The 13,339-nt window shown below is 43.6% G+C and overlaps 2 protein-coding genes across 2 annotated transcripts in view; both read right to left on the minus strand.

Moving 5' to 3' along the window:
• Positions 1 to 13,339, minus strand: part of LOC116891772 (ubiquitin-conjugating enzyme E2 R2) — a 618,378-nt gene that overhangs the window by 450,593 nt on the left and 154,446 nt on the right. The window lies entirely within an intron of this gene.
• Mrpl20 (mitochondrial ribosomal protein L20) lies at positions 2,688 to 7,188 on the minus strand. Its single transcript, XM_032893120.1, has 4 exons — positions 6,978 to 7,188; positions 6,773 to 6,883; positions 4,532 to 4,609; positions 2,688 to 3,042 (listed from the first exon to the last, which is right to left on the minus strand). The coding sequence occupies exons 1-4, from the start codon at positions 7,062 to 7,064 to the stop codon at positions 2,869 to 2,871; spliced, it is 450 nt and encodes a 149-aa protein (XP_032749011.1). The 5' UTR covers positions 7,065 to 7,188; the 3' UTR covers positions 2,688 to 2,868.

The raw sequence follows: 13,339 nt of genomic DNA on the forward strand, positions 1-13,339 counted from the left end.
CTGTAAAGGCCACATCGTTGCTGTCCATCCATCTGTTCCACCCCTAGGTTGCAGCTCTAAGGTAGGCAAACTGTCACTGCATAGTCTGTTTGTCCATTCCCTAAACTGAAGCTGGCCAAAGGATTAAAAAAGATTGTTGGGGGCTGAAGAGATGGCTCAACGGCTAAGAGCACTGATTATTCTTCCAAAGGTCCTGAGTTCAATTCCCAGCAACCACATGGTGGCTCACAACCATCTGTAATGGAATCTGATGCCCTCTTCTGGTGTGTCTGAAGACAGCTACAGTGTACATGAATACATAAATAAATTCTTTAAAAAAAAAAAATAGAAAAGATTGTTGGCTCGAGTCACTCAACCCAGACTGATACTGGAGATGACTTACATCCATCAGAAGGAGAAACCTATACTGGATACGGCTGTTGGTTACAACTCAACAGTGATCCGCAATACCTCGTCTTTACTGTGAGAAGGAGAAAACAAAGCTCAGTGAAGGGGCCACATGGATCTGTATCTTCTCCATGTGTTCAATAACCGTTGGCTAATGAGTAAAACGTATTGAACATTTGGGCAAAATGTTGAGCGTATTGTAAACAAGACACAAATACCCAGTGCAGTGACCTCTATGCCCAAGAAAAAAAGCCAAAAAAAGCCTTGTAGGAATCTTCAGTAAATAGAAGGCAAACTTAAGCTTGCCTACAGTGATGATAGAGGACAGAACCAAACGATCTTTAGAGACTAGGAATATAACTGAGTTGTGAGCTTCTGTGGGATGCATGAAGCCCTGCATTTAATACTCTGAATCCCAGTAACTAGACATGGCAGGTACATACCTATAATCCCATAACTTGGGAGGTAGAGGCATGAAATCAGGAATTCAGAATCACTCTTGAGGTACACAAAATTGTCAACAACACAAATTATAGGAGGCAAATTAGGACTTTGAGTTATGTATTGTGCTAGAAGTGTGCATTCAGAGGAAAGAGCTCAGAATGACTCACAAGTGACAGGTGGCCTAAGATGAGGGATGGTGTCACTAAAGAACAGCATGGTTCCAATTGGAGGTAGAGACAGACACCACAGCTTCTGTAGCAGGGGGCTCAACAAATAAAGTAGATCTGGGCCTTTCCTATATAAATGTGGCTGACAATTATTTAACAATTCCCCCAAGATAAAGGATGCTCTTAAAGGAGTAACATTCCATCCTGAGGTAAACTTTTCAAGATACAAATAGCTGGGCATGGTGGCATATGTCTATAATCCCAACACTCAGGAGGCAGAGGCAGGCTGATCTACAAAGTGAGTACCAGAATAGCCAGTGCTGTTTAAACACTCAGGATACCCTGTGGGGCTTTTTTGCTGTTTTTTTCAAGGTTAATAACTTCAGAATGTCCCTGAAACTGACTGGATTTCTTAGACACCCTCCCCAAGCGTGTCACGTCAACAGCTGTAAGGACTACTGAGAGACTCTCAAACAAGCCAAGGTGCTCGGAAGAGACACTCCCCAACCCACTGGGCTGCTTGTAAGCAGTGCAGTGCACTCCAGTTTTCATGAGCTATCAGTCATTTGAGTCATTTCTGCTCCCTTAAGTAATCCTGACAAACTCACTGGTACACCAAGTGGACTTTAGTTGTATCTTTACTTTGATCAGTCAATGGTTCCCTCTGAGGTGAGTCCCCTTTTGTTCACATCTCAGGAATGCTGTCCTAGCTAGAAGAAAGAATGGAATAAATCAAGGAAAGGAGTTATTGTCAGGGTCTGCTGGGATTTGTTTCCAGGAAATGGCTTTGGTAAGAGTTACTAGGATAAGATCAAATGTAGACCAATCATGGAAAACAAGCAGTGGACACAAGAATGAAGATTAGGGAGTACAAACTATAGAATTTGACAGAAGCATGGAAATTAGGTGTTTAAGAGATGGCAGTCTGGGGGTTGGGGATTTAGCTCAGTGGTAGAGCGCTTGCCTAGAAAGGCAAGGCCCTGGGTTCAGTCCCCAGCGCCCGAAAAAAAAAAAAAAAAAAAAAAAAAAAAAGAGATGGCAGTCTTTAGGTGAAGCAGGACCCCAAGAGGTCAAGGAATGGACCTAACCTGAATACATTAGATAATGTAGGAGAAAGAGTCTGCATCATACAACATCATCAATAGAGCTGCTGAGGTGCTGCTGCAACAGGACTGTCCAAAATGTATTCCTTAGCCTTACAGAGCAGTCTTGTGAAAAGACCTAGCTACATGATAAAAATCTGCAAGTGCCCCAACCCCCTCTGAAGTTGACACATCCTTTCAAACTGAAACCAAGAGCATCACATCCCTCATAAGGGGACATATTCCCCTGATTGTACTCAACTGGGAGCATGGAAAGAGAAGGAAAGCAGCTAGTGGCTCAACTGCTGAGTCCCTGGACCCATGACATACATGAGGAAAAGACCAAGAGGTTAAATCAATCATGTTTACAGTAAGCCTTCATTTGTGAGGACTTAAGGCAGACCAGACAACTGAGGGGAGGAGTGTCAGTTCAAAACCTGATTAGGACCCCTACTTTAAAGGGAAAAGCAGTGTGCAGAGATGAATCCTACTACTCCCACTTAGCCTTTCCCATAATAGGTAGCCCACACTGGCAAATCTATGGGTGGTACAGAAGCTTTATATCCCCCTAAGGTGGATTATTTGATCCCAGGAAATAACTCACAAATTCAACACTGCAAAAACTTTATTTGTACATTCTTTACAGGACAGTTTGGGGCTGAGTCACTGAGTAAACACCTGTTGTCTCAGGCCTGTTGCTAAAATGTAAATAAATACAAATCAGACTTACTGGTGACAATCCTTTTGGTCCTATCTTGTTTTTAACAGTTTCTATAGCACTGCAGCCTTCAGTGGTATTGTACCACTCTGGAAAAGATACCTTCAGGCTCCTTTCCATCCCCCAAAGCTGCAGCAAATCCTTCCTGCTGCCTCCTCTTAGCCAAAGCAGCCAAAGATTTAAACGTCTTTGGTTCATAGATGGCCAGGTCCACAAGTACTTTCCTGTTGAGCTCCACCTGGCACTGGAAAGACAAAGAACCACAGCCTATAGTAAGCATAGAAACCACGAGAGAAAACTAGGTGTGGTGGTACATGCCTTTAATTCCAGCACCGTAGAGCCACTGGCAGGCAGATCCCTGTAAGTTCCAGGCCAGGTAAAGAATACCCTAGCTCAAGAAACAACAGTAACCAACCAACAAAAAGAAACTATTTCAATAGAATACAGGAGAGACCATGTTGGGACAAACAGAAGGATGCAGCCACAAGACCTGTACTGGGTCTAGAGTAGCCAGCCAACACTCTACTAGTGTGAAACACTGGGGAACTGTGGGAAAGGCACAGTAGGAACATCTTACATAGAGAACACATCAGGACACAGCAGGACAGATGTGAGGACGAAGAAGGGAGCCGCTAGAGGCTGCGACATGAAGGAGCACACTGAGGCCCAGGTACCATGGCTAGGGTCAGTGGTTACCTGGGCACTGGAAACTCCAGCCTGTGCCAACTCTTTACTGTAATTCAGGGATGTATAAACTCATTAAGCTGTGATTTCTACCAAGTAAGACTGCAGGGTTGGCAGACACAGGTGATTTCAAGGTGAGACTCTGGCTTAGAAGAAAGAGGCTATAGGGCTGGGAGAGTAACTGAGTGGTAGAAGTCATATGTACAAGGCCCTGCGTCTTAACCTTAGCAATGATGATAAAGTAACAGGTGATTTCGGAAAGCAAGAAAAGAAGGGGGATGAGCTGCATATATGAAATACTGTTTTCAAGCATTGAGTGGACTCTACTGCGTGACCTGTGACTGACTTTCTCCCCCTCCCCACCCTCCCTTTGTTTTCCCCTAAATCTATTATGTAGTTCTGGTTGTCCTGAAACTTACTACATAAACCTTGCTGTCATCAACCTCAGAGATGCATCTGCCTCTGCCTCCCAATAGTTTGGACTAAAGGTACGCACCATCGTACCCCAAAGACCTGTGACTTTAAATCTACTTCTGAACTTCAGGCCCACATAAGTAAAATGGAGGACCTAAAAGCGACTCAGGTCACCTAGACGACCCTTTTAAAGCACTAGAACAATGTCTGTGATAGAGCAGAAATGGAATGCTCACCACTGGACAGCTAGAGAGACCGCTCAGCAGTTATGAGCACTTACTCCTCTTCCAGAGGACTGAAGTTTACTCCCAGTACCTACATGACAGTTTGCAGTCATCCTAACTTAGGGACCTAATGCTCTCCTCTGGTATCCAAGGATACCAGGCACAGATGTAGTACACAGACTTACACACATATAAAATAACTTCTGTACATAAAAACATAAACAAAAAAAAAAAAAAAACACCTCAAATTCTAAAATTAAAATCAGTTTTCTACCTTTTTCTTTTCATACAGAAATATCCATGTTGGCAACTGTATGACATGCTCTGCTCACAATATGCTAAACTAGGCTGGCTCACATCTGACGGCATGACTCCTTTACATGCTCAACACCTTGATAAGGCTCAACTTACCTTAACTAAGTTGAGAATAAATGCTGGGTACTGTAAGCCATGTTCCTGGGAGGCAGCTGTAATTCGATTAATCCAGAGCTAGAATTAAAACATTGAGAGGTTTAATACTGATTTTCTTTCTTTTTTTGAAACTGGGTTTTACTATGCATCTCTGAGTTTTCAGGAACTCACAATGTAAGCCAGGCTGGCCTCAAACTCACAAAAATCTGCCTGCCTCTGCCTCCTAGTGCTGAGAGTAAAGGTCTGTACCACTACACCTGACTCTAGGATGGTTTGCTATTGATTTCTGAATGTTGTATCTATATCTTGTTTATAGCAAAGACTCTGCACTAAAAAGTGCTTGTAAAATAAGTAGAAACCATGTTTCTTCTCAGGAAAACAGGTTTTTAGGGAAAGCAACAGCAAAGGTTGGTACATTTCACACAGGCCGGCTCCACTATGATTCACAAGCAGGCAGCACTCCAGGAATTTCAGCCAGCTTAGGTTAGGCATTGAATACTCTCTCAAAAAAGCAAACCAGGCAGCCGGTCCTGGTGGTACAATCCTCTAATCCCAGCACTAGGGAGGCAGAGGAGGGCAGATCTCTGTGAGTTAGAAGCCAACTTGGTATATACATAGCGAGTTCCAGGACAGCAGAGCAACACATTAAGGCTCAGTCTCAACAACACACCACAAAGCAAACACAGGAAGTAAAGCAAAAAGTTCCGTAATAAGTGGCAAACAAGCTAAGGTGATACTACATGCCTGAAATTCCAACACTCAGGAGGAAGGAGGATCATCTCAAGTCTAAGGCCAGCCTGGTCTAACCAGTGAGTTTCAGGGCAGGTAGGCTATATGGTGACATTCTATCTCAGAAGCAAACAAAATATATATATAGGCAGGAGGCCTGGTTGGGGCTCTGTAACCCCAAACCCCATTATAGCTGAGGCATGACTACAAGCCTGGACAATAGCATGAGTTCAAGTCCAGCCTCAGAACTTAAAAGTTCTGTGACATCAGATTTCCCTAAAGTTTGGAGGCCAGGCACCTTAGCACATTCAGGTCCTCATCTCAAAACAAAAACAAAAAAACCAAAACAAAACAAAAAACAGGTGATGGCTGAGTAATTACACTTCAAGTTGACCTCTATACACCACACATGCATATAAAAATAGCTGGGGAGGCCACAGAGATGGTTCGTATCACTGTACAATCCCGATGACGAGTGCACTCAATACCTGAAACACAAAAGGCTAGCCACAGCAGTATGCATGTGCGACCCTCGCAGTCTTAAGTTTGAGCCAGAACTTCATGGACCAGGTAGCTTAGAGTACAGAGTATAACAGGAACAGCAAGGCAGATTCTGCCGCAACAAGGGAGAAGGCAAAAACAAACTCCTGAAAATTACCCTCTAGCCTCCACATTCCGGCATATGCAGGAGTGCAGGCACACACAGAGAATCCATGCCTAGCCTGTTCAAGGCCCTGGGTTCATTCAATCCTCAGTCAGTACTGCCTTCTTCTCAGTCAAAATTGACAAGTCAGTCAATCAGTCAGCCACTGCAAACGGTTTGTATGCACCAATAAAACAAAGATTGAGATTCTGTGGCAGAAATAGGAACATGGCAAACTTGACTCTATGAAGGGAGAGAGGGTTCTTGAAAGATCTGGCTTGATTGAATTAGTAGAGTCTGTGCTACCCACTGACAAACACCTTAACATCTGTCTGGAAAGGCACAGACAAAAAATTTTTTTTAAATTTGTATATATTTGTATATATCCTGTGAGGATGTGTGTGAGTGGGTTGCACGTGGAGACCAAGATGAGTCAGATCCCTTGAAGCTACAAGTATAGACAGTTTTGAGTTGATATAGAAGACCAGCATGTCCTCCTATCTGCTGAGCCTTTAGGGAACACTTTCTGACTGTCAAGGTCAGAAATGACATTTCTTACGGCCCTGTGGACATAACTCATAAGAACTTAGAAGAACTATGACACAGGCCCCGAGTACAGCTTTTGAAAATGACAGAAAAACACTTCACACAGCTTTTGTCCAAAGAGGTAAATGAAATTCTCAAGGGATGAAAGCCAATGTCCTGTGGATACAGAAGGCCAAGCACCGGGGGGGTTGGGGGGAAGGGGGCATGGAGGGCTGAGATCCAGAAGCCCGGTGTGGAAGAGAGCCTATAGCTCTAGGGAGATGAAGGACAAGCGGGGGGTGGGAGGGGGGTGTTGGGGTCCGGCTGCCAGGGGCGGCGCTTACGGTCCTCAGGTTCCGCTTCTTAAGTCTGCGGGAGTTCGTACACTTAACGAAGGCTCTGGTCACCGCCCTGACGGCCAGCCGGTAGCAGCGATTCTTCCTTCCCCTAAAATGCTGGATGAAAAAAATAAAAAAATGGAAGAAGGGTGTCCGGATGGCAGCACGACTCTTCGACCATGGCCCCCGGGACACCGACACGCGCACTCACCCCAGCATGTTTCAGCACCTCCTGAACCCGCCAATAGCGATCTGTGAGGCGGTTCCGTAGCCAGAGCCGCGTCGTAAGGAAGACCATGATGGGATCCCGGAATCCCGAGGGGCTACCATAAGCGCTTCCGGGTCAACGGTCAGAAAGTCCTGCCCTGACGGATGTGTGCAAGCACTGTCTTCCGGGTCGCCTCTTAGACTCGTCCCTGAGTTCAGTTCCGTTATGCCAGAGGGTCCGCACGCGGGTGAATGGTTAGAACTGATATCATAAACTGGAGGGACCAAGCCAGCGGGGATGATGATGAAGTTGATAGAGCAGTCTCGAACAGAAATCAGATTTACGTAAACGACCAAGAGCCCTCGGTGGTATACTCTTGTGTGGGCATCAATTGGTCCTAAATAAAAAAATTAAATCAAGTAAACCCATTCTGAAGAACGCAAGTCTGAATCACATGCTCAAAAGAACAAAGGTATCTACCGTCCTGAAATTGTGTCCCGGGGATGAAGCCCAACCTCCCACAGGTACAGCAGGCCAAGCTCCGGGGGAGTTGCAGGTGATCCAAGCTCTACTGAGATGAAGGCCAAGCTGACAGCAGGAGTGGGACTCACAGTCGACTTTTAAGAGTGGCAGAATTTAGCTTATTCATCAGCTTTACTTAGAGTAAAGCTCTGACTAAGAAGTTGGCTACGAAGCCAGATGTTAGTGGCATATGCCTTCGATCCAAACACTCAGGAGGCAGAGGGAGATGGATCTCGTGAGTTCGAGGCCAGACTGGTCTACAGAATGAGTTCCAGAACAGCCAGGGCTACACAGAGAAACCCTATCTCAAAACACCCAAACAAAAACAAAAGTTATTTATGGAAGCTTCAGAGACGGCTCATCAGTTGAAAACGCTGTTTACAGCTACAGTTCTAAATGATCTCACACCTTCTGGCTTCCTCAGCCAAATTGCACATGAGGCATACAAATAGGTATGCGGGCCAAACAGCCATATACGTGGAATGAAAAAAAATCTTTTGCCATGGTAGTAAAAGCCTTTAAATCTAGTACATGGCGGGGTTGGGGATTTAGCTCAGTGGTAGAGCGCTTGCCTAGCAAGCGCAAGGCCCTGGGTTCGGTCCCCAGCTCCGAAAAAAAGAAAAAGAAAAAAAAAAAATCTAGTACATGGGAGGCAGAAGCAAGATGATCTCTGTGAATTGTAGGCCAGCCTAATCTACACACATAGAGAGTTCTAGGAGAGCTGGAGCCACATAGAAGTATTCTGCTTCAAACAATACTAGGCTGCTGGTGCCTACTTTAATCTCAGCACTTGGAGGGCAGAAGCAGAAAACTGTGTCTCAAAAGGCTAAAAAAAAAAAAAAAAAAGAAAAAGAAAAGAAAAAAAAAGAAAAAAAAACCAAAAAATGAATGTATATATTTATTGGTGTTGGGGGGCATATGGAGATCAGAGGGTGATAAAAATACTCTCAAGTATTACACAAAGGGAAAGTAATTTGGCAAGATGGTGTCGCTTTGCAGTAAGAACTTGAACCTAGCCAATGAGTGAAAACATTTGCAAAATGGCCTGTTTTCTCCCTGATGTAGGTGGTGATTGTGTTTCATGGCATTGGTGGGAGGTTGGCTTCACAATCTGACAAGAACGAGATTGGTTATTCTACCCAAAAGGGAAAGAGAGAGGTTCAGGAATATAGCCTCTTGTATAGGAGACAACTTTCAAGAAGGACTTGGTTCTTTACTACCAGGTGGGTCCCAGGGAACAAATTTAAGTCCTCTGGTTCCTGACCTGCTGAGTCATCTCTCCAGCTCTCTCTCTCTTCTCCCTCTCTTCTCTCTTCTCTCTCTGTGTATGTGTGTGTGTGTGTATGTATGTGTGTGCATATATATATATATATACACATATATACATATACATCATATACATACACACATAAACATGCACGTACACATATACATTGCGAGTTGGCACACATAAGCAAGCCACAGCAGGCATGTAGAGATAAGAGGACAATTTGTTGGGGGTTCTCTCCCAGCAAGTGGATTCTGTGGTTCACATAAGTTGTCAGACTTGATACCAAATGCCTTTACCCAGTCAGCCATCTCACTGGTTCCTAAAATAAATACCTGAGGGCTGGAGAGAAGACTCTGATTAGAAGCACTCATTGCCAATGTGAAGGACTCATGTTACCAGCACCCACATGTCAGCTTACAACCATCTGTAACTTCAGTTCTAGGAACACAGTCTCCCAGCCTCCTGGGTACTGAGCACACAAGTGATCTACATATATATGTACACGTAGGCAAAATACATATGAAATAAAATAATTTAAAAAATAATGATAGGGTTGTCGGTACACCCCTTTAACCCCTGCTCTTTGGAGGCATAAACACATCTGTGAGTTAGAGGCTATCTTGATCTACAGTCAAGATTTGGAAAGGTAGGACTGAGCTTGTCTCTAAATAAATGAATGAATGTCTGGCCAGGTTGATATGTTTTGTATGACCAGTGATATGTTCTGTAGAGCATGGTATGGTACAGAAAAGGGCACCTCATTGGGTCCATGCTGAGGCATCCTTCCCCACTGAGGTACCAGCCATATGATGGGTTTAGTATAAAATGAGGTTTATTTGAAGGCATAGGAAGAGGGGTTGTGAATGGAGTAGAGGCCGAGAGAAGACAGAGAGAAGAGAAGAGGCTAGCTGGAACACATGGAGAGGGGGAGGTGGGCAGAGAGAGAGAGAGAAAAGGAGAGAGAGAAAAGGGTCAGAGAGAGCAAAGAGAAGCCTTTTATAGAAAGCCAGGCCTACCTAGAAGGTAGGCTAGAAGGAATGGTAACATGCAAACACAGGTGGTGGTGGTTCACACCTTTAATCCCAGCACTTGGGAGGCAGAGGCAGATGGATCTTTGAGGAACTCTCACCTCCAATGAACAGCTGTTCCTAAAGGAAGAATTAGTTTTCCAGGGGAGTCTTACACAGTGCACAAACCACATCTTAAGGGCAGGTCCCATGCCCAGATGGCCAACAGGAAATAAATTCAAGAGTATTTTAGGAGATTTATTGTCTCATATTGTTTTGTTTGGGCATTTCTTTTTAACTTCACTGTTCTTTTGTTTATATGATTGATGATGGGTTATTTCTTCTCAGGTGAAACGAACCAGTTCAAGCCATATTAGAACATACTAAAGATCAGGCCAGCCTGGTCTACAGGATGAGTTCCTGGATAGCCAAGGCTGTCTTGAAAAATGGAAACCAAAGGGGGAAAAGGGCTTTATTGCAAATAAGTTTCTGTTAAGATTTGTTCACTGGCAGGGTTGGAGAGATGAATCTGTAGTCAAGAGTACTTTCTGCTCTTCCAGAGGATCTAGGTTCAATTCCCAGCCCCTCTCCACATGACTGGTCACAACTCTCTTTAGCTCTAGTTCCAGGGGATTCAATGCCCTCTTCTGACCTTAGTGGCCTCTGAAAGCACTAACTGCACAGACATACAGACGAAAGCACTAACTGCGCAGACATACAGACATACAGACACGCAGGCCAAGTACCTATACACATAAGAAATAGTAAAGTAGGGGTTGGGGATTTAGCCCAGTGGTAGAGCGCTTGGGTTCGGTCCCCAGCTCCGAAAAAAAGAAAAGAAAAAAAAATAATAAAGTAAAAATAATTTTGTTAAAAGCAAAGATTGGAGCTGGAGAGATGGCTCAGAGGTTAAGATCAACGTCTGCTCTTCCAGAGGTCCTGAGTTCAATTCCCAGCAACCACATGGTGGCTTCCAAGCATCTATAATGAGATCTGGCGCCCCTCTTCTGGCCTGCGGGCACACATGCAGGTGGAACGCTGTACACATAATAAATAAATCTTTTAAAGAAAAACAAAGATTGGCAGCAATTGGTTGCTGTGCCCCTAACAAAATGAGACAGCCCTGATTCTAAGCTGCCCACAATTAGGCCCATTCCCATATCAAAGAGTATGCCTTTATGAGAGAGTTCAAAGGGACAGAACTGGATAAGGGCCACCATTAAATCCTTGTTCCAGAAGAGCCATAATTCTGCTGGGCAGGAAGAATGACCTAGTTAACAATTGTCTGGGAAGAGAAGCCTGGTCTGTCTAGACATAACTATGATAATAGTTTTACATTATAAATCTCTCCACTTGTCCAAACAACCAAACCTTGGAACGTCTGTGGCTGCAGACCATGTTTAATTTTAAGCTCAAAGTATAACTTGGAGCCGTGAAACTGTATAAGCTGGCTGGATTTATGCATTACCCAGAACAAGTCATACACTATCATTAAAAAGTTTTTCCTTATTATCTCTTAAGTGCTGGAGTAGTTTTTCCGCTGGGAAGGCATATTAATTCTAAACCACCCAGAATCAGATAAAAATTTTCTCTAGGGAAAAAGGGTCATGGTGGGAAAAGGTTAAGTAGATTTGACCTTGTCTAGGGTCCACATGCAACTTTTGCCAGAGCTCTTCTTTCTGTTTTCAGGAGTCAGTCCAGCTGATTCATTCACTGCTTTTGATGCTTGTCTGTCTGTCTGTCTGTCTCTCTCTCTGTGAGATTTTTTTTTGTCTTGATATCTTTCGTTACCATGGGATTCATGAAGAGTTCAGACCAACAATTGTAGTCTTCAATCTGAGTTTACCTATTCCCTCATGGTTAGAATCAAGGGTTCTCTTGTTGCTCTTTTAGACAGGGCTATATGGGTTTGACCTAATAGCACAGAAATTATATTGTGTCCTCACTATCAGTCACTAGAAACCTGTGAATTCAGTCGATTGTACCAGTGTCTGTCATGTTAGTCTTTAGCTCTGATTAAGATATTATTAATGTATAGTGCATTGCCCCCTCAGAAGATGAAAGGAGATAGGGGTCTTTTAGAACATCACAAACCCAATAATTCTAAAGTCAAGAAAGCCCAAGAATGGGGTTGGGGATTTATCTCAGTGGTAGAGCGCTTGCCTAGCAAGCACAAGGCCCTGGGTTCCGTCCCGGCTCCGGAAAAAAAAAAAAATTGAAAGATAGCCCAAGAACAATGTGCTGTGTTGGGCGGAAGTGAGCAGTTTCTATGACCTAACTAGCTATGGTGGGCAGTTGGGTAAGAGATGTTTTCTTATTTTTTTAAAAAGATTTTACTTATTTATTGTATGTATGTGAGTACACAGTCACTGTCTTCAGACACACCAGAAGAGGACATCAGATTCCATTACAGATGTTTGTGAGTCACCATGTGTTTGCTGGGAATTGAACTCAGGACCTCAGTGCTCTTAACTGAGCCATCATCTCTCCAGCCCAGCTGCTGTCTCTTAAACAAGATGTTTAAGCAACTCTTATCCATGACCTCGGCATGTTGAGATGATGTAAATGCTCTGTCCCTCATCGAACTCCTGCCCACTAGTTTGAATATTCATTGGTGATTATTCTGACTTTCCCATCCCTTCTATATCTGCTTGGCATTCTACTTTAAGAAGAGCTTTCTAGGCGAGGTGTTGGAGCATACACCTTTAATCTCAGAATTCAGGAGGCAGAGGCAAACAGAGCTCTAGGAGTTGAAGACCAGCCTGACTTACAAAAAGAGTTCCAGAACAGCCAGAGTTATTACATGGAAAAGTCTTGTCTTTAAAAAAAAAAAGAAAGAAAGAAATAAAGAACTTTTCAAACTGGGCATAGTTGGGCGTATCGATTTACACCTGTAACTCTAATGCTCTACGGCCCAAGACAGGAGGTTTGCGATGGGTTCCTTTCCTGACAGCCTGGACTATAAAATAAAATTCTGTCTGAAAAAAAAAAAATTAAACCCCCACCCCGGACGTACAGAGCAACTTGCAGGAGAGCCAGGGCTACACAGAAAAACCCTGCCTTGCAAAACAAACAAGTAAAAACAAAAGTGTGTACCACATCACCGTGCCCAACTTCCTGAAAGTTTTCTCATAACAGAACGAAGAAAGCCATGGAATCAAGACACGTTAGAATACGTGGGTGGAGATGTCAAAAAGGCTTTTACAGCAAGATGGGGGCAGTTCTCCCTCCTACAGGCCTCAGATGCTAACTGATGACAGTTTTAGTTTTGGGGTTGGTGGAACCTTTATGTTTTCCTCTGTTCTCATAAGTTCCCTGGAATGATGACTCTAATAGCTGAAAATGAAGTTAAAAGGTTTGTATTACATGCCCCATCTGTAAAAAATTGAGTTTTTCCTCCTCCTGACCACTTAACTCCCAGAAATAACAACTCTGAAACTAATTGCTTATATATAATTAAATATATATTGATGAGTAAATGTATATGTGTACATTAAATGCCTAGGCCATAAGCACTGGTTTGTTCTCTGACTTGCTTTTATTATCCCTTTTATTCTTTTTTTTTT

The sequence above is a fragment of the Rattus rattus genome, chromosome 1 (genome assembly GCF_011064425.1).
Source record: "Rattus rattus isolate New Zealand chromosome 1, Rrattus_CSIRO_v1, whole genome shotgun sequence".
Taxonomy (NCBI): Eukaryota; Metazoa; Chordata; class Mammalia; order Rodentia; family Muridae; genus Rattus; species Rattus rattus.

Excerpts from the sequence above, each read along its gene's own strand:
- Mrpl20 (XM_032893120.1), bottom strand. The coding sequence starts at position 7,064 with ATGGTCTTCCTTACGACGCGGCTCTGGCTACGGAACCGCCTCACAGAT. Across the intron at positions 4,610-6,772 it reads AGAAGCGGAACCTGAGGACC|CTCTGGATTAATCGAATTAC; the intron begins GTAAGCGCCGCC and ends TTTTAATTCTAG. Across the intron at positions 3,043-4,531 it reads TTATTCTCAACTTAGTTAAG|TGCCAGGTGGAGCTCAACAG; the intron begins GTAAGTTGAGCC and ends TTGTCTTTCCAG.